The 25,395-nt window shown below is 46.9% G+C and overlaps 2 protein-coding genes across 4 annotated transcripts in view; both read right to left on the reverse strand.

Annotated features, from left to right (window-relative positions):
• INTS4 (integrator complex subunit 4) overlaps nt 1–16,375 on the reverse strand; it is a 36,210-nt gene extending 19,835 nt beyond the window's left edge. The window contains exons 1-11 of one of the 2 annotated variants that reach the window (XM_086481654.1): nt 16,322–16,375; nt 15,451–15,642; nt 12,999–13,116; nt 10,194–10,300; nt 9,803–9,988; nt 8,236–8,286; nt 7,529–7,617; nt 7,156–7,276; nt 6,337–6,408; nt 5,118–5,292; nt 2,156–2,361 (exon numbers count right to left, since the gene is read on the reverse strand). In XM_086481654.1, the coding sequence (XP_086337780.1) occupies nt 2,156–2,361; nt 5,118–5,292; nt 6,337–6,408; nt 7,156–7,276; nt 7,529–7,617; nt 8,236–8,286; nt 9,803–9,988; nt 10,194–10,300; nt 12,999–13,116; nt 15,451–15,642; nt 16,322–16,375 (1,371 nt within the window). Of the gene's footprint in view, nt 1–2,155; nt 2,362–5,117; nt 5,293–6,336; nt 6,409–7,155; nt 7,277–7,528; nt 7,618–8,235; nt 8,287–9,802; nt 9,989–10,193; nt 10,301–12,998; nt 13,117–15,450; nt 15,646–16,321 lie in introns of both variants that reach the window. The other variant, XM_086481653.1, reaches the window with a different exon arrangement.
• Nucleotides 16,376–21,274: 4,899 nt separating this feature from the next.
• Nucleotides 21,275–24,714, reverse strand: KCTD14 (potassium channel tetramerization domain containing 14). Of its 2 annotated transcripts, none has more exons than XM_009954999.2 (2): nt 24,655–24,714; nt 21,275–21,946 (listed from the first exon to the last, which is right to left on the reverse strand). In XM_009954999.2, the coding sequence occupies exons 1-2, from the start codon at nt 24,712–24,714 to the stop codon at nt 21,275–21,277; spliced, it is 732 nt and encodes a 243-aa protein (XP_009953301.1). The 2 variants fall into 2 exon arrangements, with proteins under 2 accessions (XP_009953301.1, XP_086337782.1); XM_086481656.1 differs by having other exon boundaries at nt 24,646–24,714.
• Between the last annotated feature and the right edge of the window lie 681 nt (nt 24,715–25,395).

Raw genomic sequence — 25,395 nt, forward strand, 5'->3', positions numbered from 1 at the left:
GAGAGAAGATGTGCCTGCGCACACACGTACTTTAAAGGTGGCAGCTCCTGTTCCTTGGCTGAATTAGTACCAGAGGCATCAGAAGAACAGTGCACGTGTCTAGTTATCATAGCTAAGCACAGACGAAGGGACAGACCCAACGGCTGCAAAGCCTCCTGCTGGTCTCATCCACCCACCTGCTTCGTTACTGGAACGAATGGGAACTGCTTCACCGCTGACCTTCTCAAGTGGAGGAAAAATCACTGTTTGGTTTGGGTGATGTTGTACCCTTGGGCATAGGCAATAACAGAAAAGGCAGGTGCTGGGTAACTCAGCAAAACCATCACCAAAGACTGTTTTGCTGTCTTCAGAGAAGCCTTTCACCCTTCAGCAGCTGAAGTTCAATTCCACAAGTCTTTAACCCAGCCAGCAGCCTCCAGAGCGTGTGCAGAAGCACTGAGGACGTGTCAATGGCTGGACAGACTAGATTAACAGTGACCATCTACAGGACACAGGAACTTGACCTAATTACGAGCTTACAGGTGGTCAATAAAAAATAAACACCCCCAAAACCCACACCTACAAGTTTGGTCAGGAACTTTGGGGTGATCATATGGGATCCCTGCTGTACCACTTCTAAAGTCACATTGCACCCATTTTATTTTTAGGCCAGGGTGATCTTGTACAGAGGAGCTTACGCAATCCCCAAGCAGTATTTTTAGAAGTGCTGTGGCTGAACTCCAGCTTAATTAATTACGTTCCTTCTGCCAAAAGCCACCTTGCCATTCCATATCAACGTTTTACACTTCCTCGCTATCAGCATTTGTGTGGCACTGCTGGATGGAATGTGAAAATTTAATGGGATACAAGAACCGGATGGGTTTCAGTGGTGGATTTATTTTTTTTTTTAATCATAATTTGTTAAGTGTCAACAGCTCATTCATCACTGCCTTACACAAAAGAAGAGCAGTCCAGACGGCCACCACACACGGATGGTGAGAGGAGGAAAGCACAACAGGGCTCCTCAGCCGTTCCTTATCTTGGTGGTGGAAGGCAGACCATGACCAAAAGAGAAGATGTGCTCTAAGGACTGGAATGGAATGACCATGGACACAAAATACTCTGGGTGAGTTGCACAAACCACTGGAAAGGCAGTGCAGGGACAAGCGAGGCAGGTGGCTGCGAAGGGACAGAGAGGAGCACAACTCAACAGAAACTGAGATCAAGGACAACAGGGAAAGCAGAACCCAGAGCCCGGTCAGAAAAGCAAGGACTAGTTGGTAGAGTTACTCAGATAAAGTCAAAGCAGTGGGGTGAAAACAGAAGTTACCTGGGCACCCAACTGCTCCATATTTACACTCTCGGAACAAATTCAGGCACCAAAGTTAAGGCTACTTCTCCATATCCTTAATTTTGGTACTGGAAGATGGATTTTGCCATCTTTGCTTGCTTTTAGAAAGCAAGCAAGCACCTTTCAGAGTCAGACAAACCCAGTGAAACGTTAACCATTCTCACACTTTACCTCTCCTAATACCTGATAATAGTTACAATACTATAAATCATACGTGTGTTACGGTTTATCACACATGGTAAGTCAGCACAGAAGCATTAAGACAACCCCAGTCTAACTAGGATGGTTTTATACCTTGATGCACAGGTCCCAAGCTTGAACAAATGTAAAACAACTACATAAAAATGTGAGGCACCTAAAACCCATTGCTGCATTTGCAAATTCAAATCATATTCCACAGCGTTTGTTACAGACAGAAGAGAGATCTCGGGCCCATGCCCTGGCTCTGCGGGGTGAGCAAAGGTGTAGCCAAAGCAGCTGAACAAAGGAAACAGAAAGAAAATGAGGTTGTATTCAACATGAAGCCGTGCAGAGCGCTGGACCACAAAACAAGACAGAAGGAAACACGCACGAGGCGACAGCACAGCGATTAATGGAAGAGTTTTTATCTGAAATTCATCTATTTCAAAAATATTCTGTTGTCCTGGAGATCACAAGCTACTAGACCTTAGAAGCCTTTGGGGGTGTTGAAAGAGGAGCAAAAAAAAACAACAACAAAAAAGGTGGACAGTTTGATCTCAGAGGAAGGAGCTGATTAGCATTACATAATTAAGGACCCCAAAGAAAGCAAGAACGCCGTTTTTTCCCTCCTAACGAATTTCTTACCTCCAGGACGGCCAACACGGTATCCAGCTGGTCTTCCCGCAGCGTGATATTGTTGGAAATTTTCCTCATCGTGTGTATTGACTGCAACCTCACCTCCTCAATTTCGTCATTAAACATGTCAACCAAAAAATCCAGGCATTTCTCCGCAAAGGAAGGCGAGGACTGAGCCAACATACAGAGGGCTTCAACTGCAGCGATCCGAACCTCTATTAAAAGAGAGGGAGGGGATCGTAAATGCTGTTTAAAAGGACACACCACCCAACAGCCAGGCCTCGTGTTATCCAAGGACTGGGCTAAGGCCAGGAGATGCTAAGGAAACCCTGAGGATGATGAGACGTAGCAAGGACCGGTGCCACCGGGGACCTTTCCACAGGCAAGTCTTCAAAGCAAAAGCCTCACCTCTAATACAGCTGTTGTAAGCATCTGCAAGAGGGACTGGCAGGGGAAAAATAGGGCTACCCAGCAATAAATGTTATGGATTTCATCGTGGGTTTTACAAGCGTAGCATTAACCCTGCTACCTTAAGCAAGCTAATTTAGATAATTAAACTCTGCTTGTTTTATTCTTCCTGACATTTTAATTGCTTGGAGCATTCACTGCATTTTCAACTTGCTATGTAGCACTTCACAAATTGCTGAAAAGCCCTTGAGTATAACCATTTCGGCAGTAAATAGAATGAAATGTCTCAGCTTCGCGACTTCAGGTTCCCCAAAAGAAAGGAAAAAGGTGCCATGTAATTATTAAAATGGCTCAGAATTTAAGCGAAAAAGCATCAAAAAGTGTCCAGAGTGTATTTATGCTGTAAAACACTTCAGGAATTTGAAGACTACGCAAATATAACGAGCTTAAGTGGAGAGGAGATGCTTTTCCCTGCAGCCATCCTCGCTGGCTTCCATAACATTTATGTGCCGGGATCATAAAAATAAGAATGAATCTGACGTCTTGTGAACACGATTGTTTTAAACATACTTTTATTTTTCATTCAAATTAGCTCATCTTGAAAACATTTACTTTAACTTGTGTGTAGCTTTTAGGCCTATTGTTCTTAAAGAACATATTTGATTCCTGATGATTCTGATTAAGCAGAAAACTGCAAACACAGCAAGACCCCTGCTTGTTCAGTAGCGAAGCTTTTGTCACGAGTCTCCACAGACATTAAGACCAAGGTATCGGAGAAGAAAAACATTTTGCCCATATTACTTTCATAAGCTGACACACTAATTCAGATTTAAGTTCCAACATGGAATTCAAGAAACGAAGCAGGGCTGCAAGCAAGGAAGAAGGGAGCTCAGCAGGATTTAGAAGTGCTGCAGTGGAGCGAGGGTTCTACATTATTCAAAGATCTGTGTATGTTGCTCATCTGTCCATTTTACCAGCACTCCCCAAAGAGCACCACACTGCCACAAGACCTACAGCACGAGAAACTGGAAGATGTGTTTCACAGGTCAACGAGGTGAGACAGTGAAAAATTTTTCACTGTCAGTTAGGAGGAAAAAAAAAAAAAAAAAGTTGCATTTTCAAGCTTCAGGGAGAGTTCAGCTGTTAGGGAAACAGGCTTTCCTTTGCAGGAGTCATGGAACAAGAAACCAACTTTTACAACACAATTCGCCGTGATATTTTTGTTATGGTGGTTCTGTACCATCTAATTTAACCTCGTCCCTCCAGTAACATTAAAAGCAAATTCAGGAATAATGTTCAGAGCTTGGTATTTTCACAGTTCTATGCAAATACCAGCTGTTCTCAAAAGCCTTAAGAAATATAAATCTTCACTTTACCCACGGGAAAGTTGTGCTGGAAAGGGTAGCACACAGACTTTCCTGAGGCCGTCAGCATGGTCAACGCTACAGCCAAACCTAGGAGCTCAAGAACGTCTGTGTTCCAGTTTGACACTCACAATTCATCCTCTTTAAAAGAGCAGATCAGATATCATCTGCTTGAAAGAGACTACGGCCTCCAAATCCACCACAGCAACACCTCAAGAGACCAAAACAATAGCACTGTGCAACAGGTAAGCGTGATCTCAGAACATAAGTATCTCCAATAAAGAAAAAGAATTATCAGTAACATTGCTAAAGATGTAAGCAAGACCTCACCTGAAATTTCAGCACCTCAAAACATACAGATCTAGTCACCAGTTTTCAAGAAAAACACATTCTAGCTGGCCAAGAGGAAAGCTTTCACAGGAGCAGAGACTAAAAGCAGCCTTTGCAAAATGAAAGCTGTCTATTAATTCAGTACAGAAGCCCGTCCCTGAGAAAAAGCAACAACTATTTAATCTGAAACCTATCACTGGCAAAGAACAAATGGGTATAAACTGGCTATGGATAAAATTGGGCTGGAAATTAGAAAAAGAAAACTTCTGCTCGTTGGAGCTGGTGGATTCTGAAGTATTTTGAAAAATATGTGGGTTTGTCTCCATGCGTTCCAACATTTGTTGGGATGGAAGCTGCTATGATTACAAAATGAACAATTACTGGACTCCATGGACACAGGTTCCTTGTAGCACCGTGTTTTAAACAAGTTCTATAAATTTCAGTTTTCTTTCCTGCAGGGAAGACACCCATTTCCAATGGCAAAACCATTGTCAATTTAGAGCCACAGGCAACCGTTAAACTTCAGCCAATAATTAAAAAAAATAATCCCAGTGGGTTTCTGTGTAACATAAGCAACCACGTCTTACCAGATGTTTTACTAAAACTTTACCATTTATAGGAAGGGTTTGGGTTTTTTCTGGCTACTCAATGGCACATTTCTATCCAAAATTCCGCGCAATGCTGCAGCATCTTTGCAACAACTGCCACATCAGAGATCACAACGGAATAAAAGTCCACAGTTCGTTAATAAATACCCAAACACAACAGCCAAGTGATCTATTTTGACCAAAAAAACGCCCCCCAAACCGAAGCTTATTAGCCAGCACACAACTCCTCCTTTAGCCATTCCACAGCAAGTTAACACTTACCATACATCTCATCTTCCAGGCCATGAACAAAAGCCCCACAGGCTCCTGATTCAATCAAGTTCACAGCGCCTGTATCAATTTCTTCTTTGGGAGCATCATCTCCCCACTTTCTGCCACTTGAAAACTCCCCAGAGCTGTAGAGTTCTTTGGCTCGTTCGTGGGCGGTGCGCTTCCGCTGTCCAAACAAGACTTTCAGTTACAACCACGGCAAACTTTAAAGATGACCAAAAAAAAAAAACCATTAAATGGCTTTATTGGATTTGAAAATAGACATAGGTAGAGGCTTAAACATTGACAGGCACGTGCAAATATTAAGAAAAGCAAATTGCACCTTCTCTTCTAGGAGTGTTTTTAATTGCCAGTAACTCTCTGTACTACTGATGCTGGAAAGGACGGTAACTAACACATTTTAATCAACATATTCTTACGACATCCATTATAAAACCAGCCAAAATGGGTCAGAGCAAAGGCCCACCTAGTTAAGCATCCAATAACTGATCTGCAAAACCAGATGTTACCGCTTTGCAGTTCAACTTGTTAAACTGCAGCTAAATACTTCAACGACTACCAACACCATACAGAGTTCAGCAGTGTGTAAAATGCGATATTCATTCAGCACGCTTGCTAGGCCATCCCCTTCCCCCCTACACCGCAAAGAAAGCTGTGCAGCACTTTCTTTAACCACCTTTACAAAGCAGCCCACAAAACCCAGCCGCTCCAGCTCCATCATTCTTTTGTAGACACGAAAACCGGACATCATACCTCGAGCGAGTTGCTTAAGGAAGCGATTTTAGCAAATGAGTTTTGCTCACAGGGCTCAGGAACGCCAGCCTCTAGCTGCCCACGTCTCTTGACATGTCTAGGGGTACTGGTTAGCTCTTGCAGGATGTTGCCATAAGCTTGCTCCTAAAACTAGGATACCGTCTTGCTGTACGCAAGAAATAAAGCTTTTGGCCAAAAGACTGTCAGAACACCACAAAGGCTTCCCTCTCGCCTGCAAAACCTGCCTAGCCCAGAGCTGTTTATTACAGGCTTGGCTAATAAAATCTAAAACTAGCAACTGCTTCACCGACTTCAATCTAAAAGAAAACCTGTCATCATCAATTAACTCCCAGCAGCCCTGAGGCAAGGACGTGGCAAACAAATACACTGAACATTAACATACCTGCTGTGCCGTTTTAGTACAGTACCCACAGTAAAATCCCAAACATTTACATACCCTCAGATCTGACATGAGCTTCTTGTCAAGGGTCTGCTCTAAGAAATGGGAGCTGACTTGTTGCATAGAACCCTGGGGGGGGGGGAAATCAAAGGAAAAAAATCAAAAGGAAGAAACAGGATTATTCTAAACCACACCGTATCATTTCCTGACTTATCCCAACTCGGCATCCAGTCTTATCCACTCATTCCAATACTTTACACAACGCTTGACACCACCGTACGTCAGAGCCTAAAGTTTACTTAAGGCGGTCAGAACATCTTATTTTCCCACTGAGGTTAATACCTATGGTCTTTCTTGAGTTCAGCTGGTTCACATGTCACAATTCCTTCCCCCTGCTTCTCCAACGTAGGACAAGTACTTGTTTTTTTCTTGGATACTCAACCCTCTACTCCCAAGGAAACAATCACTGCAGAGTTCAGCTGAGAAACTTGTGGGTTTCCTCAACCTCACCCATTTCTTTCTTCTCAGAATTTTGGTTGAAATCTACCCATACAGTTTTTAAACATCCTCCCATTTCTTTTCAAACATACATGAATCACAGAATAGTTTGGGCTGGAAGGGACCTTTAAAGCTCATCTAGTCCAACCCCCTGCAGTGAGCAGGGACACCTTTAGCTACATCAGGTGGCTCAGAGCCCCGTCCAACCTGACCTTGAAAGTTTCCAGAGACGGGGCTTCTACCACTTCTCTGGGCAGCCTGTGCCAGTGTTTCACCACCCTCAGCATAAAACATTTCTCCCTTATAGCCAGGCTAAACCTACCCCCAAAAAGTGACAGATGAACTGTTGTCAGCTAGAGAAGAAAGAACCCAACTTACCAATAACTTAGCAGCCTGCACTCGAACAACCCAGGAACCATCGCTCACCATATGACAAATTTTTCCAAATGCATCATCAACCAAGCGGATTTCTTCATTAGAAGAAGGAATCGGGACGATGCTAACACAGAGAAACATAAATCAAAGCTGATCTTACGTCCTGCTGGATGGCATCAAGTAAACAACGATGCTGCCTTCCTATGGATCAGGAACTAAACCTTCACCTGGATCAGCGCATTCTTATCAGCTATCAGGGATCTTATCTTACACATCAGTTTTCTAAAAGCTACTCCTGAGGCTTACCGGCACAAAACTCTCGGGATTAAGAGGATTACCATACCAATACTTCAGTCACTTTGCATACAGCACATACCTTTCAGGGTAAAGTTGACTGAGGACCCAAATCAGCTGAACTGCAGCACTGCGCACTTGCTCGTAATCATCCGCCAAGAGCTTGCAGGCCTGAAAAAGGATTCACAGTCCAATCTACCTCAAACATCTCCCCCTGAGCTGGCATTCACTTCCCACAGCAGATTTAACATAAATCAGTTTGGACAGATTAAAAAAAAAAAAAAAAAATCAGGGTGAGTTCAGTCTTCCACCCTCTCGTACTCCCAGGTTTGGTCAGGCAGGCTAGTCCTGACGAAGTCAGGCAGGCACAGGCCGTAAAGCTCCGGCATTGCCTGTGCTGTGCAGGAAGCAGAGATGTGAATCTGCAACAGCCCTAACTTCATACAGGCCTCAGTTGAGCAACATTACCCACATAAAGACAGGCTTCACGTGTACTCTCAAGTGTTTAAGACTTCCAAGACGGCCAGCTGACACAACCACGTCATACCTTGCCCTTCCCATGATTATCTCCCCCAATAACCCACACACGCTCCAGGGCGTTTGAGCACAACGGGTGCAAAATTGGTTTTTATCTCCACTGCCCCAGGACAACGAGGAATACAGGCGACCTAAGTGCAAAATGCTCCGCCTCTGTTCAGTGCCCTCCTCCTCCTCTCAAAGCACATTGTCACAGAATCACAAGATAGGCAAACAAGCACAAAATAAATACAAATTAATACAAGGTTTTACCTGACTGTAAATAGCCTGCTGTAATTTTAATCCTCTTTCATGAAGCTGCAGCTATAGGAAAAAAAACAAAACCACAAGGAAGTGTAACTGCAGGTGTAAGTGACACAGACTAAATTTTCACCACTGTTTTTTTTTTTTTCCTTTGAGTAAACATAGTTGCTTGCATTTCTTGATTGCTGCTATAATTAAAATATTTCACCATCTTGGCCATAAGTATTTTAAATAATAATCTTGACTTCAGTGTCATTTTTTTTAAACTTCACAGCCATTCATACTTTGATTGATTAGGAAAATACAATTTACATAAACACACCGTCTGGCCACTCTCCCAACCTTCACACAATTGCCTAGTGTTAGCCATGTTCAGCCACAATTAAAACAGATATAGGAATCTTCAAAGGAATTAGTTTACTACCATTCCTGAAATATGGACCCAAAAGTAGCACTGCCAATGAATTTTCATGCCCTGGGAGCCTTTTCAATTACCAAACCAGAGGAATAGCAAAAAACTGTCCTACTAAACACTGTTTCTATCCGGAACAAAGGAGTGTCAGGAATCTTATACACAAAGTGATAATACCTGGCTGAAGGCTGTCAACAAGAAACAGTTGTTTCTCTCTATCCACTTCTTCAAAAGAAAAGCATGCCAGTGACAAAATTAAAACACCCCCACAAACACAGTAGCAAGGAAAACCATGATCAAGAACCCTAAAAGCAGTTAGTGACCCTGAATGCATTAGGGGTGTTTCCACGCTTCAAACAACAGAGCGCCAGCTGCCTCTGTGCTGTAATTATAAATTCAAGGTCAGGAATCTTGCTCTGGATTTGGCTGAATGCTATCGTAAAAGTCACTCAAATGACTGTAAGAAAAACTGTACCAACAAAAGTCAGAATGGAATGAAAACGAAGGAGGAGTGCGACCTCCAGCAGAGGGAGATGCCAGACAGATTCCAGCGCAGTCTGATCTCCTCAAACACATCCTGCTTCTTTCTTTGGAGTTTAAGATTATTAATTCAACCACCCTTAATTCAAATACCTTTGTTGACCATCATGTTAGACAGGATACTGTTATAAAGACTGTGGTGGTGAATAGAGAAACTGCTGCACACCCATATGCTCACAGGCAAAACATAATGTTGTTTAAAAACAAACAAACAAAACTCTTTCTGGATTTATCATGGAGGTTTCCTGTCATATGCAGCTTTCTGTTGTATATTGGTGTACTAGCGGGGTATTGTCATTCTGGTAACCAATGCTAAATTAAGCAACACAGATTTCTCATAAAAGAGCCTACATACACTCAAAAAAGTCAACAAATTGAAAAGCTTCTTCAGCTATAGCTGAAACAGAAGTTACTATGAATCACTAAAATGCCCTTTGAGATCTCACACTACTCTCATATTTCAAGACCTAGCTTATTTTTCCAGGTAACTCTGATATGCTAGATGGACTTTTACTAAGTTAATTAAACAATCTCTAACGCAAACCTCTTCGGATCAGCTTGCAGCCCCGTCAGCTTCCTTCTATAACCCCAAACTGTTCATTCCACCGTACCAGCAACACTTACCATGGCTTTTATAGCTGCGGTCCTAACACGAGGGTCCTGGTCATTGAAGTGATCTCCTATTATCTTCTGGACATCTTTGGCAGCCTGGCTTTCAACCTCTTTTGCAACACCTTTTTCCACTGGTCCAAGACAGCCGATTAACTGAAGACACTTATTTCTTACACCATGGGAAGAATCTGTCAGATGCTACAGAGCGGAAAAGAACAGACATAACTGGATCCTTCTTGTTCTTCCACTCCTTCAAAACTACTAACCATACTAAGATTCCTAGTAGCTAAAAAACCTTTAATTTTGTAGCAGTTTGTCAAGAAAAAAAATAACATAAACACTGACTGCCTATTTTTTCCCATGGCAGTGATAGAAGCTTCCCACCCCATGGAAGCCGCCTTACCTTGCAGGCCACCTCTACCAGTCTCATCCTGACAGACGGATTCTCGGTGAGTTTTGTGCCAATCACCAACAGGGTGTCCAGCAGCTGAGCAAGGACTTGGTGGGACTCTGCAAAACAAACCAGGGAAAGGCTATGTACCTCCCTACAGCTCCTCACCAGCTCCACAATCACAGACCCATCCAGGTTGGAAGGGCCTCCCGAAACCTTCTCCTTTCAAGGCCGGAACAAGCCCACCTCCCTCGGCTTCTCCTTGCACACCACGTACTCCAGCCCCTGACCGCCTCAGTGGCCCTCTGCTGAACTCGCTCAACCTTACCAGCACTTACCTGGCGCTGGGGAGCCCAAAACTGGGTGCAGTACCCCAGATGGGGTCTAACTAGTGCTGAGGAAAGGGGGATAATCTGTCCCCTTGCCCTGCTGGCTACGCTCCTGTCGATACAGCCTGGCACGGAGGGAGCCTTCGCTGCTCACCCGAGGTTAGCCGACTGTTCACCCGGACCACCACACCATTCTTCCCTCCAAACTGAGCAGACATGGGTCTGACCGATGGATAAGGGATGAGCTGGATGGCTCTGTCCAACGAGTTAGTCAACAGCTCAGGGTCCAAGTGGAAACCAGTAGCAAGCGGTGTTCCTCGGGGGTCCGTACTGGGATCGATACTATTTAATATCTTCACCAATGGCATGGACAGGGGGATCGAGTGCGTCCTCAGCAAGTTCAGAGATGACACCAAGCTGAGCAGTGTAATAAAGAATGGCTAACCAGCTTTTAGAAAACCAGCTTTTAGAAAACCAGCTTTTAGAAAAGAACTGCTGACCAGCCTTTAGAGGTAGGGAGGAAGGCTGAGTTGTACTAACCCTTACGCATATCTCCATCACTGACTAACTGACACTTTAAAGGTAAGACTGAAGCAGAATCCACCAAGCCAAGGACACCCAGTGGAATCCTCCAGTCCGACTGTGGGGCTCAAGGAACACAAAGGACTGAGCAGGAGATAGGGAGGGCAGCGAGCAAGAGCTGGTTCTGCAGTTTGGAAAAAACAACGGATGGTACAGGGCATGGCCACAAGACAAGTTCAACCCCGAGGAAGACTTGGATCTTCATCCCCGACGACCACTAAGGACCCCGACGGGGGCGTAACTTGGGTGGACTGAGGCGGGACTATGGGAGGAACTTATATTAATAAAATAATTAGAATAACCCAACCTTTTCTCAGAAATGTAATGAATAACCATGAAAGCTGTAAATATCAGGCAAGCATCCTAACGCTTGGGCGTGCAGGGATGAAAGGAGCCGTCCCCCGTGCTGCCCGGCGCCGCAGTAAAGAATCCCTGCTGGATAACACGGAGTTGTTAGTGATTTTTCTCAGATTCAGCAGTGTGGTTGACATGCCTGGGGGACAGGATGCCATCCAGAGGGAGCTGGACAAGCTCGAGAAGTGGGACCGTGTGAACCTCATGAAGGTCAGCAAGGCCAAGTGCAAGGTCCTGCACCTGGGTCAGGGCAACCCCTGGTATCAACAGAGGTTGGGGGTGAAGGGATGGAGAGCAGCCCTAAGGAGGAGGACTTGGGGGTGCTGGTGGGTGAAACATTGGACATGGCCCAGCAATGGGCGCGCATAGCCCAGAAGGCCAACTCTATCCTGGGCTGTATGAACAGCAGCGTGGGCAGCAGGTGGAGGGAGGGGATTCTGCCCCTCTGCTCCGCTCTGGTGAGACCCCCCCTGCAGTGCTGCGTCCAGCTCTGGGGTCCCCAGCACAGGAAAGACATGGACCTGTTGGAGCGGGTCCAGAGGAGGCCACGAAGATGCTCAGGGGGCTGGAGCAGCTCCCCTGTGAGGCCAGGCTGAGAGAGTTGGGGGTGTTCAGCCTGGAGAAGAGAAGGCTCTGGGGAGACCTTCTGGTGGCCTTCCAGTGCTGAAAGGGGGCTTATAAGAAAGATGGAAAGAGTTTGGGTTTGGTTTTGGTTTTTTTTTTTTTTTTTTACCAAGGCCTGTGGTGACAGGACAAGGAGTAATGGTTTTAAACTAGAAGAGGGTAGATTTAGACTAGGTATAAGGAAGAAATTCTTCACCCTGAGGGTGGTGAGACACTGGCACAGGTTGCCCAGAGCAGCTGTGGCTGCCCCCTCCCTGGCAGTGCTCAAGGCCAGGCTGGATGGGGCTTGGTGCAACCTGATCCAGTGGGAAATGTCCCTGCCCGTGGCAGGAGGGTTGGAACCAGATGAGCTTTAAAGGTCCTTTCCAACCCAAACCATTATTTGATTCTATCAGTGACATTAAAATAAAATTAAACTGCATCAAGTAAAGCACATACAAACTGTGACTATCACATTGAAAACAAAAATGGACTTTAATGAAGCCACAAATAGGACAGTCTGTATTTTACTGTCTACTACAACCCCAATGTTAATAAAAAGTAATGCCTTCTTGCATTAGCTCTGATGAGCTGGCCTGCAGCACGGTAAGAAAAAAAACCCTCCTCTTCAAACAAGATTCCACTTCAAGCAACACTGTCCTCCGAAACAGAGCACTTCAGAAGCAACAGCTCTCACACTGAGATGCAAATGCAAACTTTGCACTCCCTTAAAACAAAGGCATGCAGCAGGCAGGTCTGAGGAACACTCTTCTCTGCCCCAGAACTTGGTGTTGTCTGGTCACCGTTCACAGAAGCAGAAAATAAATCCTGTGAGCAACAATTCCCAATTACACACTTCAGGTGTAAGGGCCTTGCCTCTGTCCTAAACGCTCAAAAGACGGCGTGATACTGCCCTGAGCTCAAGCACCACCTGAAAAGCCAGACTTACTCTCATTTTGAAGCGTGTTGATGGCATCATCCATAATGCAGTCTGGGGAAAACCCTGCAGTCTTCGATAACAAGCCCAGCAAGGAAGCAATCTTCAATCTTACAGAGGCATCGTTCTCCTGGAACGAAACAGTAGACACCCTGATTCGTTTTTCAGTTTGAAAGGCGTAAAACACTACACACAGGCAGGACCTGCACATAATTCAGCACAAGGGTCTGAATTTTACTGTCAAGCTACTTCCTCCTCCATACGCCCACAGCACACTCCACAGAAAATTAACCCACACCAGAACGTTGATGTGGCAGCTTCCAGGACATTTCAAAATTATTCCTTGACTCACTAACTCCTCAAAATTACCTTCCTAATGTTTGAAAATTTAAAGTTTAAATCAGTCAGGTTTTCGAGATGCCAGAAAATCCAGTGTTGATAACGTTACTACCTCTGCAAGCTTTTAATGAACAAATGGGAGGATTTTAGGAGATGAACTGAGACTGGTGGTCTCTTGACCATCTAAGCAGCAGGGTCTGTAGGCTACAGAAAACAACTGTTTGTCTTAACGGTGGGGAGGAGCCCTGCCAATCTGACAGCAAAAAAAAAGCAAGCAAGCCAACACAGCAAGGTAAAAAATAAATAAATAGAAGCATACATTAGCTGCACACATTCACTCATTTAAGCAACAGTGAAAGCTGTCAAGGGTGATAAACACATAAACAAGCTTCACCATTTAGTATTCATTTTAAAAGTTCATGCATTTCAAAGAGTCATTGTGAGTCTTCTACAGACTGGTCTGGGACTGGAAACTCTCTCCTTCATCATACTGCCAGGGATATCCAGTACAGGGTAGGAAGACAAGAAGAAGTCTGGATTTCGTACTTCTCACCAGGCAGTTGTGCAAGGCTGAACACAGAGGTGCAGATGTATTACAGTTAGAAATATTAACTCTCTCAACAGGTGCAGAAATATTAGTTACAACTTTGAAGTCTTTCAGCAGGGTTTAGGAGAGACTTCAGTGTCACACCCCCCCCCCCCTCCAAGTGACCAGTATGACACCTGCGGGAGTCACCTCCCTCTCAACTGAGCCAAGAAGCATTTTCTCTTTTCAGGGTCAAAATTACCTCCTTGAACAACAGTTACTGTCACTGGATTACTTAAAGCAGTGGTAGGATACACGGATTTCCACAGTATGACACACTCGGTGTTTACTCACATTCTTTTAAAAAAAAAGGACAACCCTCTCCATGACTACAGATGAAATCAGGGATTTTGAAAAGGATATTTATAAAGGCACTTATAGAGCCTTACAACTAAAGGCTGCAACGTTATCACTACCCAGCCACAAGCAGCCTCCCACCCCAGAAGGCATTTTCTCCCTCCTTCTCATGGTTCATGTGCAGAAAATTAGAGAAAGTTATTATTTCAGTTTGCAGGTCTGATTGCTGTCTCCATGACCAAGACATCAGTAAGGGAAGGTGTCTCTAACCCCTCAGCCCCACCACCCTCAGGAAACGGGAAGCATCTTTCAGGATCACCTCAGGCCTCTGAGGACACAAGCAACGACTCTCTTCTAACGTAGGCTACAACACAAACTTCAAACACAAATAACCTGCCTTGTTTGATCAGGAGCAACAGTTTTCTTCACATAAGAACAAAGAGGTCAGGTTCTTTAAGTCGTACACTCTTTTGAGAGGGGACCAGTCCCATGATGAAAATAAGTTCCCATCAAAAAAAAGCAAAACAGCCTCAACATAGATAAAATGCAGCTTAAGAGTTTTAGCGCAAGTTCAAAGCAAAATAGAGTCAATTGTAAAAAGAAATACAGAACAGCACAAGGACATTTATGAGCAATGATTCAGCCTATGGTGCAGCTTTGTCAGATGCAGTAAGTTTTGCTTTATCGGGTGAAGGATCATTATCTGGATACTACAAAGCACGTATTACTTCTGGTATTTACTTGTTATTCTGCTGTTAAGATTTTTTTTTTCGTTGGAAAGTTTTTCAGAAGCTTCATTTTAAAAGTGCTTTGTTCACAGCATAAGCAATAGCCAGAAGAAAATTAAGAGCAAGGTAAGGAAACATCAGTCAGGAAGTATTTAGATAAAGTTGAGCCAGCTTTGGACAGCTGAGTTCCCTAGAAAACTTCTTGCTATGTCTTTTGTCCCTTGTTAAGTTAATTTAAGGCTAATCATGCAGGGCACCCGCAGAGATAACACAGTGACATCCCTGTCACAGGCTCCTGAAGCCATCAGCAAAGGGACCAAGTGACATGACCAGAAACCACCTGGGTAAAGGACTTCAGTCACTCACTCTCCTCACACAAGGCATCCAAAGCCCCAGCCACTGGCAACTGAATCAGCAACACAGGAGCCTGTGACTCTCTATTCCACATCCAACCCCAAGAAAACAAGACCAGAAGGAGGATTCTGGAAGGGCAGCTGGCTCCCAGCTTCACCACCTTGTAATAATGCTCCAGCAGGATCCTGACAACCCCTTCCACGCTCTCCACTTCCACGGGCTTCCTGGCGAACTGGAGCAGGTACTGCAAAGCATCTGCGGGCGAGGTGGCTTTGCACAGGTCAACGTGGAGCGCCGCTGACTTGCTGGGTTTGGTCAGCCGCAGTTTCTTAGCGGACAAGTCCTCGTGCTGCTGCTGCAGGCAGAGAAACGGTTCAGAAACGCAGGGCACATCCTGACCCACTTCTCCTCAGAGCGAACAGCGTCTCGGCACTAAGCCCGAGGAAGCTCCTGTGCCCCGTGGCACCCACTGGCCTCTCTATCAGCTCGCTTAGGAAGGAAAAGATCCCAAACCTCCTGGGGCACCTACGTCCTGCCGAGGTAGCCCTCAATCCCCGGGAAACACTGCCTCTCTTCTCCCCACCCCTGCACAAATCTTGCTCCTTCTAACCCCAAACAACCACCCCTGGGCAAGCAGCTTCTCCCACACCCCCCGGCCTGCAGCAGCTTCCCCCCACGGGAGTAACTCACTGCCCGGGCCGGGGGAAGCCGCGTCCTCCTCCCCCCCCCCCCCCCCAGCAGTCGCGGCCCTCCCCAGGTCGCTCCCTCCCCACCTCGAGGGGAGCACTCTTCCCCCTGCCCGCACCCCGAGGCAGCCTCCTTCCCTCCAGGCAGCTCCGGCCTCCCCAAACCCAGGGCCAACCCCTCCCGCTCCTCCGCAGCCCCTCACAGGCCGGCCCGGCCCCGAGGCCCCCCCCCGCAAGGCAGCGGGCAGCACCCCCGGGCCAGGCCCCAGCGTTTTTCCCACAGCTCCGGCAGGCCTCGGGGCTGTCCCCCCCTCCTCCCCGCCCAGCCCGGTGGCGGTGCGTTACCTGGACCACCTTGGTGAACTCCTCGTACACCCGCTTCTTGAGGTGCGCCGCCATGCCGCCGCCGCCGCCGCCTGACCCACCGCGGCCGCCGTACGCGTAACCCGGAAGAGAAACCACAGAGCCGCCGGCGGGGAGGTGCCAAGCGGTGCGTCCTCTCTTCCCAGCTGGAGGCCGCGCTCTATGGTCAGGAGGCCGGGCCCGGGGAGGGGGGGGGGGGGGGGGGGGGGGGGCAGCCGCGGCCTCTCGTTGCCATGGGAACGCGGCCTGACATGGCGGCTGCGGCCTGGCCCGCCCCGCGGCCGATCACCAAGTGTTAGCCCTGTCAGCCCCGCTCACTTTTCCCCCAAAACACCCAGCAGTTTCGTTAATCTTTAATGTTAGACCATAGAAAGACCAAAAGATGAAGAACGTGGCTTGTTCCGAGCAAGTTTGCGTTAGACACACGTGGGAACTTAGCAGGGCCTTCAAATATGTCTGCTTCCAGAGGGGGAAAGGGGGGGCCCGGCACTAAGGAGCCCCCTGAGAGACCCATGTGTAAGAGTCAGTCCGAAAACAGCATTGTCTCAACCGTGTCATCAGGGATATGGACTATAAGGTACCCCAAAAGTCAGGCTAACACCTTGACATGAGTCTGCAGGGCCTGCCTGAGACACAGTTGCTGATCCTGGTGTGCGGAAAATCCTGGCACCAGTGGTCAGTGTTCACAAAGGAGACAGAGGGGTCCTGTAAAATACACTTTATTCAAATAAAGGGAGAGTCCACTGGGCATATCCATGTGGGGTTTCTCAAAGTTGCTGGGGTTGCAGCCCCCTATTTATCCTAATTTCCCAGCCGCATAGGACCCTCTCCCGTTCCCCATTGGCTGAGGTCCTAGGAAGGCACAGACTTCCCGATCCGCCTACTACATCTACTACATTTTTACCCCTTAACCTGTACCCCTCTTTGCATCATGCATCATATGTTTCATTATCATGTCATTGTGCATCTCCTGGGCGGATAAGTTAATAAGTCTATTAAGCCTGCATACTGTTTCCTAAAGTTGAAAAGTTCAAACTTCCCTCAAAAATTTTGAGGAAAAAAAAAATAAAATTAATGATGTATCTTCTTATCTAACAGAGCTTTGTAGTCTTGTCCTTGGTTCCTGTCTAATTGCTGAGACATATGGCACCTCCTGTTTTACAAGTCCTGCTGAATAGTGTCGTATATCTATCAAGGCCTCCTTGTCTTAGTCTTGGTACTAAGCACATGGCTCCTCTGGATAAACAGTGCCATGTACTTGCAAAAACATTCTCCTCCTTATCTATCACTGTTTAGGCCTGTGGTATCTTGTACCAGCCTGGGTAAATGTTACTATATTTTTGTAAAGACACTCTCATAATCCTATCATACGGAAACTTAGCAGGGCCTTCAAACATGCCTGCTTTGAGGAGGGGGAAAGGAGGGCCTGGCACTGAGGAGCCCCCTGAGAGACCTATGTGTAAGAGCTGGTCTGAAAACAGCATTGCCTCAACCTTGTCATCAGGGATATGGGCAGTAAAGTACCCCAAAAGTCATGCTAACACCTTGACATGAGTCTGCAGGGCCTGCCTGAGACGCAGTTGCTGATCCTGGGAATGGAAGGCCAGGCTTGTAAAGTCATGATGCCCTGGACAGAGCAAGGAAATAGCAAAAGGATGGAGATGCTGCTGTCTGCTCCTCCCTTCTAGAAACCTTGTGGGGGGAGATAACGGCCGAAGGAGGGAGCCTTGCGGAGGCAAGAGGGCTCTGTTTTGGCTAAAGAGTGCTGTGCTGATCTCCGGTGCCAGGGACACGCCTGAGAACTGTTATCAAGAAGGATCCATCAGCACGACGGAGTCGAGAAGAGGCGGAGATACAGCGGAGGAGCAAGGGGTGCTACTGGGCATAAAAAGGGGCTCCTCAGCACCCAGACTTTAGAAGCTTCCCCCACCGAGGATCACGACAATCGTTAAGACCGGAGGGACGCTGCCTGGACCTGGGACCACAGGGACGCCTTGGACCCGTGGTGGCAGCTATCGATCTCTTTCCTTTTTTAACTTTACTTTCCCCTTTCCTTTCACCCTCTTTCCCTGTCGCACTCCGCTTTATGGGCAAACAGTAAAGTTTTCCTGTTTGATTGAAGCAAACCCCTTTGGCGTTGTCACCTTAATTTTGCACTTTGAGATCACAGCAAACGAACCATCACGAGGCCACCGAGTGGACTGTGACATTATGTCTAGTTAGATGGCAGGAGGTACAGGCAGCAGTTACTGTGTGGCTAGAGGTGGCCAGGGGAGGCCACGGCTTGGTTGCATCATAGGGAAAAGGTGATTTGGGAAGGGGCTGAAGGGTCCAAAGGAGGGCCAGGAAGGTGCTCAGAGGTCTGGAGAACCTGCCCTACAAGAAAAAAAATTGAAGGAGTTGCGTCTTTTCTCCCTGGGGCATCTCAGCACAGTGTTCCCTGTACTTAAACGGTGTCCACAAAGAGGACGGCGTCTCTTTCTTTGCAAGGAGCCGTGTGGAGAAGACAAGGGGCAGCAGGTACAAGCTGTGCTGGGAGAGTTTTCTTCTCAATATAAGAAATAAATTCTTTACAGTGAGAACCGTCATTCACTGGAACAACCTCCCCAGGGACATGGTGGAATCCACATCACTGGGAGTTTTCAAGATGTGACAGGACAGGGTGCTTGATAATGTCATCCAGGCTCTCCTTCCCACTAGAGGTTGGCCCAGATGATTCTTCAAGGTCTCTTCCAGCCTGGGCTGTTCTGTGAGACCATCCCTGATCAAACAATTAAAGGTTCTCATGACAGCAGTCCTGTAGTCTTAGGATGTTGGATGGTTTGAGGTTTTAACTACCCTATAATCAGATTTTTTTTTCATAGTATCGAAATTCGATCTCCTTTTTTTGTGACTTAGGCCAGTTATCCCTTCGCCCACCCTTAGTATATGCAAAGAGTAACTGATCTCATCCTTAAAGCAACCTTCTGTCTATTTGAAGGCCTCCTCAGTCTCTCTTCTTCTAGGCTAAGCACCACCAACTGCTTGGTTATGATCATAGATATATGATCATAAACTCAAATACTCTGTTCAGTTTTGGGCCCCTCACTACAAGAAGGACATTGCGGTGCTGGAGCGTGTCCAGAGAAGGGCAACGAAGCTGGTGAAGGGTCTGGAGAACAGGTCTGGTGAGGAGCAGCTGAGGGAACTGGGGGTGTTTAGTCTGGAGATGAGGAGGCTGAGGGGAGACCTTATTGAGGTTGTAGTGGGGGGGGGGGGGGGGGGCAGTCTCTTCTCCCAAGTGACAAGTGATAGGATGAGAGGAAATGGCCTCAAGTTGTGCCAGGGGAGGTTTAGATTGGACATTAGGAAAAATTTCTTTACTGAAAGGGCTGTCAAGCACTGGAACAGGCTGCCCAGGGCAGTGGTGGCATCATCATCGCTGGTGGTATTTAAAAGACGTGTGAATGTGGTGCTTAGGGACATGGTTTAGTGGTGGACTTGGCGGTGCTGTGTTAATGGTTGGACTCGGTGATCTTAAAGGTCTTTTCCAACCTAAATGATTCTGTGATTCTATGATTTTACATGATCATAGACCCTATTTTTTAAACCTTTTTGCCTTCTCGAACACTAATTGTACCAGTTCTTACCAAGGTTATAAACGCAAGAGGTCTCAGAGTCCCCTCACACCTTCAGCAGAACTGCTATGAGGTCAGTGGCGTGACTCCTGACTTTTACTGGGGGGAAATCTGTGCTAGGATGAGCACATCTGAAACCAAGCTTAAACTAGGAATGATTCAAATCCATTAGCATAAAGATAAAACTTCAGGTCTTTAGAATTTGGGCATTTGGGAGGGAAGACAGTAAATAAAGCACTTCTGCATCATTCAAAGAGCTTTTAAAAGTTATTTATTTAACATCCCAGAGATTACTGTCCTTAACTGGAAGAAATCCATGTTCTGAGAAATGAAGGAAATACGATGATAATCAAATTAGCCATTATGATTTTCGGAGTGATTAAAACCAAGCTAACATCCATCTCCAGTATAAAAATAAACTTTTGTATCCTAAGATTTTTAAAACACAATGTAGGACCCAGCTTGTGGTCTGTAACGGAGAATTTGCACTGAGGTCCCAGACTGTCACTTCAGTAGCGCTTCCTTCCCGCCAAATCACGGTGGGCTTCCCCTGTTCTTCCAGAATCTTACATATTTAGAAATAGTATTGTGATGACAATGAATGTCATAAGAAAAAGATTAAAGTAGTGTGGCCTGAGAGAGGAGTGTGTGTCCTTAGATCCTGAAGTCCTCACATCAGCGATGGTGTTTTTACCTTTTGTTGATCCCGGACCATAGCTGAGATTCTCTGTCTTTCCTTCAGAATAAATAATAAAACCCAGTAATAAATACGTTGGCTAGAGAGTAGGCTGTCTGCTGGAAGAACAAGAGGAGAGCGGGGGACACTGAAATCCTTCTTTTTAACCTAAATTCTGGTATGGAAACCAGCGAGAGGAGCTTTTGCCTTCTTCTTAGGGATCTAAATATGATTTGAGCATGTGCTAATGCAGTGTTTCCATCGGGAATTGCGCCTGTGTGACTTGTTCCTGTTTCACTGAGAGTCCAACTCCACGTGGCCACGAGACTTATTTGGGATTTTTTGTTTCTCTTAGAGTGAGGTTGGCTCGACCCACTGAATTTATCTGATAGTCAGCAACACTGAAAGAGTAAAATTCCTCCTTTTCCTGGTACCTTTTAAATTGTACAGTTATCCCCTCAAGCCCAAGTAAACAGTGGCTCTTAAGTGCTCTTTAGTTTGGCAAATGACCGAAGGAGATCCTTTCGTTGGCCCATGCGTTTCTTCCTGCCTCTCCAGCAGTCCATGGCTTAGTCTCCATGGCCTAAGTGGATTTATTTCAATAATTGCTTTCTTCCCTTCCTCATCGATGGCGGGACATTGCTACCACCAGGTGAACAGGAACTTGTAGAAGAAGTCATGCGATTTGAAGCGAAAACCTTTTTCAGCAACGTGGGGCTGAAAGGATATTTTATACCCTTTGGCTTCGACATCCATTTGAATGCAGTCCAGCAGGTCAGAAATACTTGGCGCTGCCTTCCAGGGGCCAAACTTCACCACAGATTTTTTATCCATGTCCAAGCTGTTCAAGGCGTCCTGACATCTGGCCGCGTCCTCCTCCGTTCTGACCACGCACACGATGACGCTGGACCGGCGGGATGCGACTGCTTCCGCCCTCGCGATGCGGATCATCAGTTCGATGTTCTCGCTGTAGCTGGGCACACGGGCCAGGAACTGCTTCCTCGCCACGAGCTCCCCGAAGATCTGCGGGGAGTCCTCGAGCTGCTTGATTAGAGGTTCGATGTCGTAGAACAACGCCTCCTTGTAGACGTCCTGGATGCACTGGGTGGGCACTTGGTTACTGCGCAGGTACTCCAAGATGTATTTGAAGTAGGTGCCTGGCCTGTCGATGAAGAACCTCCCTTCGGAGTCCGTCCTGAGTTTGGGCTGGCCGGTGAACATCTCTGCCAGCTTGGAGCCCGGGTGTTTCTTTAAGGTGCTCAGCGTTGTCGTGTACATCTCCCCACCGACGTTTAACTCCACGATTGGTGACAACTGCGAGTATCACAAGGGGACAAAAAGCCACGTGCGTTAGCTGTCTGAGGCTGTCAACATGGAGGTGTCAAGGCAAAAAAAAACGGGCCATTGCAGCCGGAAATTGGAATGACGGCGTGAAAAGCAGGATGAGCTCCCATCTTTTGGGGATCAGATGGGAACATCCACCCCACTTATGGCTAAAAGCAGATGCAGGATGTTTACGCAGCTCTCATAACTAGAGCAGCAGAGACGTGGACATTTCTAAATGGCTGAGTCCTCACCACAGCTTTGGGAAGAAGGAAAGTGTCATTTTGCCAGTGGGGAAGAGGGACAAGAAGTACCCTGCCCAGGGAAGCTGTCAGTGACTGCAGGATTCCACATCAATCACCTAAGTCCCACGCAAGCACTGTCCCTGTTGGCCCCTGTCCTTCCAGTGAGAGCAATCTATGAGCAATCAGCCTCCCCACGTGCAGAGGGACAAGGATAGAGCTCAAAGCTGTGCAGCTCCATTCCTCTCACCTGAGCTGGTGTTTTCTCTTCAAAGGAGGAACTAAAGCTCACTGCAACTTCAGAAATGGGCGGAATTGGCTTCCACTCATCTGGGAGTTTTGTTATAAATACTGAAGTAAGACACAAAAATCCAGCACGTCAGAGGTGGAAGACAGAAGCCGTTTAGCAATGCACTTTAGAAATGTACCATAGCTTTAGCTAGGAAGGGAAGGAAGTAATTCATGCGGCTGACATGGATTTCAGAAGGAAGAATGTAAAGTTGGGATTTTTCTTTGGATTTATTTAATTTCACCGGGCATTAACACCACTGCTCTCTGAAATGCGTTGGGGGAGGCCTCAATGTGCAGAAAGCTGGGACCTGGTGTCCAGTCTGACCTACCTGACGGTTCAGTGCTGAAGAATTTTAACAGCCTCCCTTTGCACTGAGTCACTTTTTATAGTACTCAGTAGAGAACCAGGAGAGGGAAGAAAGGAGGCAGTTATTTTCCCTCCCGCTGTCACTGCTGTAATGCCAGTCACTCGCCTGGCCAAGACCACACCTGCCATTGGGAAGGCGTGAGTCAATAAACAACCCTTTTTTTCCGGGAGCTCACCTGCTCTTTCTTGGATCCGATCACTCAAGGATCTGCTTCAGTGCCGCTAGTCACATGCCCCAAGTGAAGTGTGTGCTTAAGTGCTTAGCTGGATCCCACAGGTACAGGCCCACGGGATGACGGGAGCCGATCTCCCAGCTCACACCAAGAGGAGGGGGAGCTCCTGCTGCCCTCTCCCCTTTCCACCCTTGTACCTACCTACGTGCTTCTGTTGCTCACCTCGTGCCAGCTCTGCTTCTCCTTCATCTGACTGAGCTGAGGCTTGCAGAGGATTTAACGAGCACCAGAGCTGGCAAAAGGAAGGTGCTAGGAACAGGCAACCCGGAGCCAGGGGAGACCTTCCCTTTAAACAGCAGCAAGCTGTCAGATTTAGCAGAAATTTGCTCACAGCCCAGGCAAGCTAGGGAAACAACAGAAGATTCAGGCCAAAGACCCAGCCGGAATATTGCATTGCCCTAGCGTGGGCGGCTTTATCTCAAGGGCAATCTTTGCGCTAGGGCCAAGGAGATGTAAAAAATGATTCTGAGTCTGAGACTATCTGGTGATTTCCACCCACTGAAGAACATGGCCCAAAGCTCTTCCTTTAATAAAGCCTCTCAGGTAGGAAATTTGCCATTAGTGCAAGTGATAACAACAGTTCTCCCTCGCAGGGATTGTTTGGTAGGAGAGTCTCATGCTTTTGAGCCTTTGCTCCTTTTTCAGATGGCAGGTCAGATGTTTCATGCTGTTTATCACTAATACAAATGGATAACGTGTTCTTCATTAGTACAGTAGCCCAACTAACCTTATCTTCTCAGATCTTGATTAATAGTTTTGGCCTAGGACTGATCTGGTTCCCAGCAGACTGGGAGTACTGGCACCAGCTGATTCCTGGCTCTGTAGTTAGCCAGCAAGGAGACACTTAGAAAACCGTGCCACCTATCTGTGCCTCCGTTTATTAATCTGCAAAACAGTTACCTCCTTGGGGAAGGATTTTTCAACCTGCAACTGAGAAGTTCAACACAAGAAGGCTGGATTTTTTAAAGACAGAGAGGTGTAGGGGAGAGGCAGGACAACTACGACAGAGAAGACAAACTGGTTGGCAATAGACTGAGGGCGGAGGAGAGGAAAAGGAAAACGTCATCAGATCTCGTCGCTGATTTCTGCCGAGTAATATGCTGCTTGTCTGAGATTTTCCTTAGAGATAGAAAAACTACTGCTCCCACCTGATCATTCTGCACGTCTACAACACAGGGCAGCTTTTGCCTCATTAGAGACTCTTAAGAACTGTGGAACCCCCCCAAAACTCACAGCAGGCTTTTATTTAGGGATCTGACCAGTTAAAGTTCATATTAAATTATTTCCACCTCTCGACCAAGGAGGAAAAGAACCACTCTGGTTATGTGCTGTTGCCGGATCTTGTATGCCTGCAAGGGACAAGGCCCTTCTGTAAGCAAACTGGTGCAAACAGGTCGGAGTCAGACACAGCTTTTTACCTAGAATCCGCTTCTTGGTCACATATCTGGCAAGCCCCGCTGTCTTCAAAATAGCAGATGGGGGTAGAAAACCCCTCTAATGTAGCCCAAAGGGGCTGCGTTGATCCCACAGGCAGGAACAGTGCCCCGGAGCCCGTACCTTACTCACCGCGTGCAGGCTGCCGGTGACCTGCTTCCCGAGGGGCTTGTGCTCCGACGAAATGCTCATCTCCCCCAGGAGCTGACAGCTCAGCGGGGTGGGAAAACCTGCTCGAGTCCTGCCCCCACCCACCCCGCAGGATGGCTCCCTGCTTTGCTCCTGTCCTCTTTCACTTGGTTTTTCTTCGTTAGGTCAGGTTTTTCTCCAAGCTCCCAGCCCAGCTGCTGCCCCGAAGCTCCAGTTCGCTCCAGGCACGGCCCCGGTACAGGTTGGAGGTGTAGGGAGAGGGGAGGGAACAGCCTGAAAGCGGAAGTATTTGCTCATTAGTTTTCTGGCAAACAGCAAGGTGCTGGGCTCAGCCTGGCTGCCAGCGCACACCTCCTGTAATACTCTCTGTGCGGTGACTAAGAGCCAAATAATCCTTTCCCAAGGAGGCCCAGTGCCCAGAAAACCTCCGAGGAGCTCTGCAACGTGTGCCTGTGTGACTTCCTCTGCCTTGCGAACCCGTTGTATCGAAATCAGTCAACATTTTCACAGGTTTTGGCCTCCAGGCACTGCTGGTTTAAAGCACAGTTTATCCCAAACCGTCTCATTCATCCTGTTTGTCATAACCATCGATGTCAGATCAGGGTGTCTACAACCTATCCAAGGTGGTGGCGTTTTCTTCCTTGCCAGTACAGCCTCTGGGCACTGAGTAATTTGTGCAAGGTAAATAAAACCAAACCTGAATCTCTGCTTGAGCCTGAACTA

Source organism: Leptosomus discolor, chromosome 1, assembly GCF_034619465.1.
Source record: "Leptosomus discolor isolate bLepDis1 chromosome 1, bLepDis1.hap2, whole genome shotgun sequence".
NCBI lineage: Eukaryota > Metazoa > Chordata > Aves > Leptosomiformes > Leptosomidae > Leptosomus > Leptosomus discolor.

What these genes read in the sequence shown, in the direction of transcription:
- KCTD14 (XM_086481656.1), bottom strand. Translation starts at nt 24,714, where the DNA reads ATGAGCATTTCGTCGGAGCACAAGCCCCTCGGGAAGCAGGTCACCGGC. An exon ending in GCCTGCACGCGGTGAGTAAG is followed by an intron (nt 21,947 to 24,645) that starts GTACGGGCTCCG and finishes TGATACTCGCAG; the next exon opens with TTGTCACCAATCGTGGAGTT.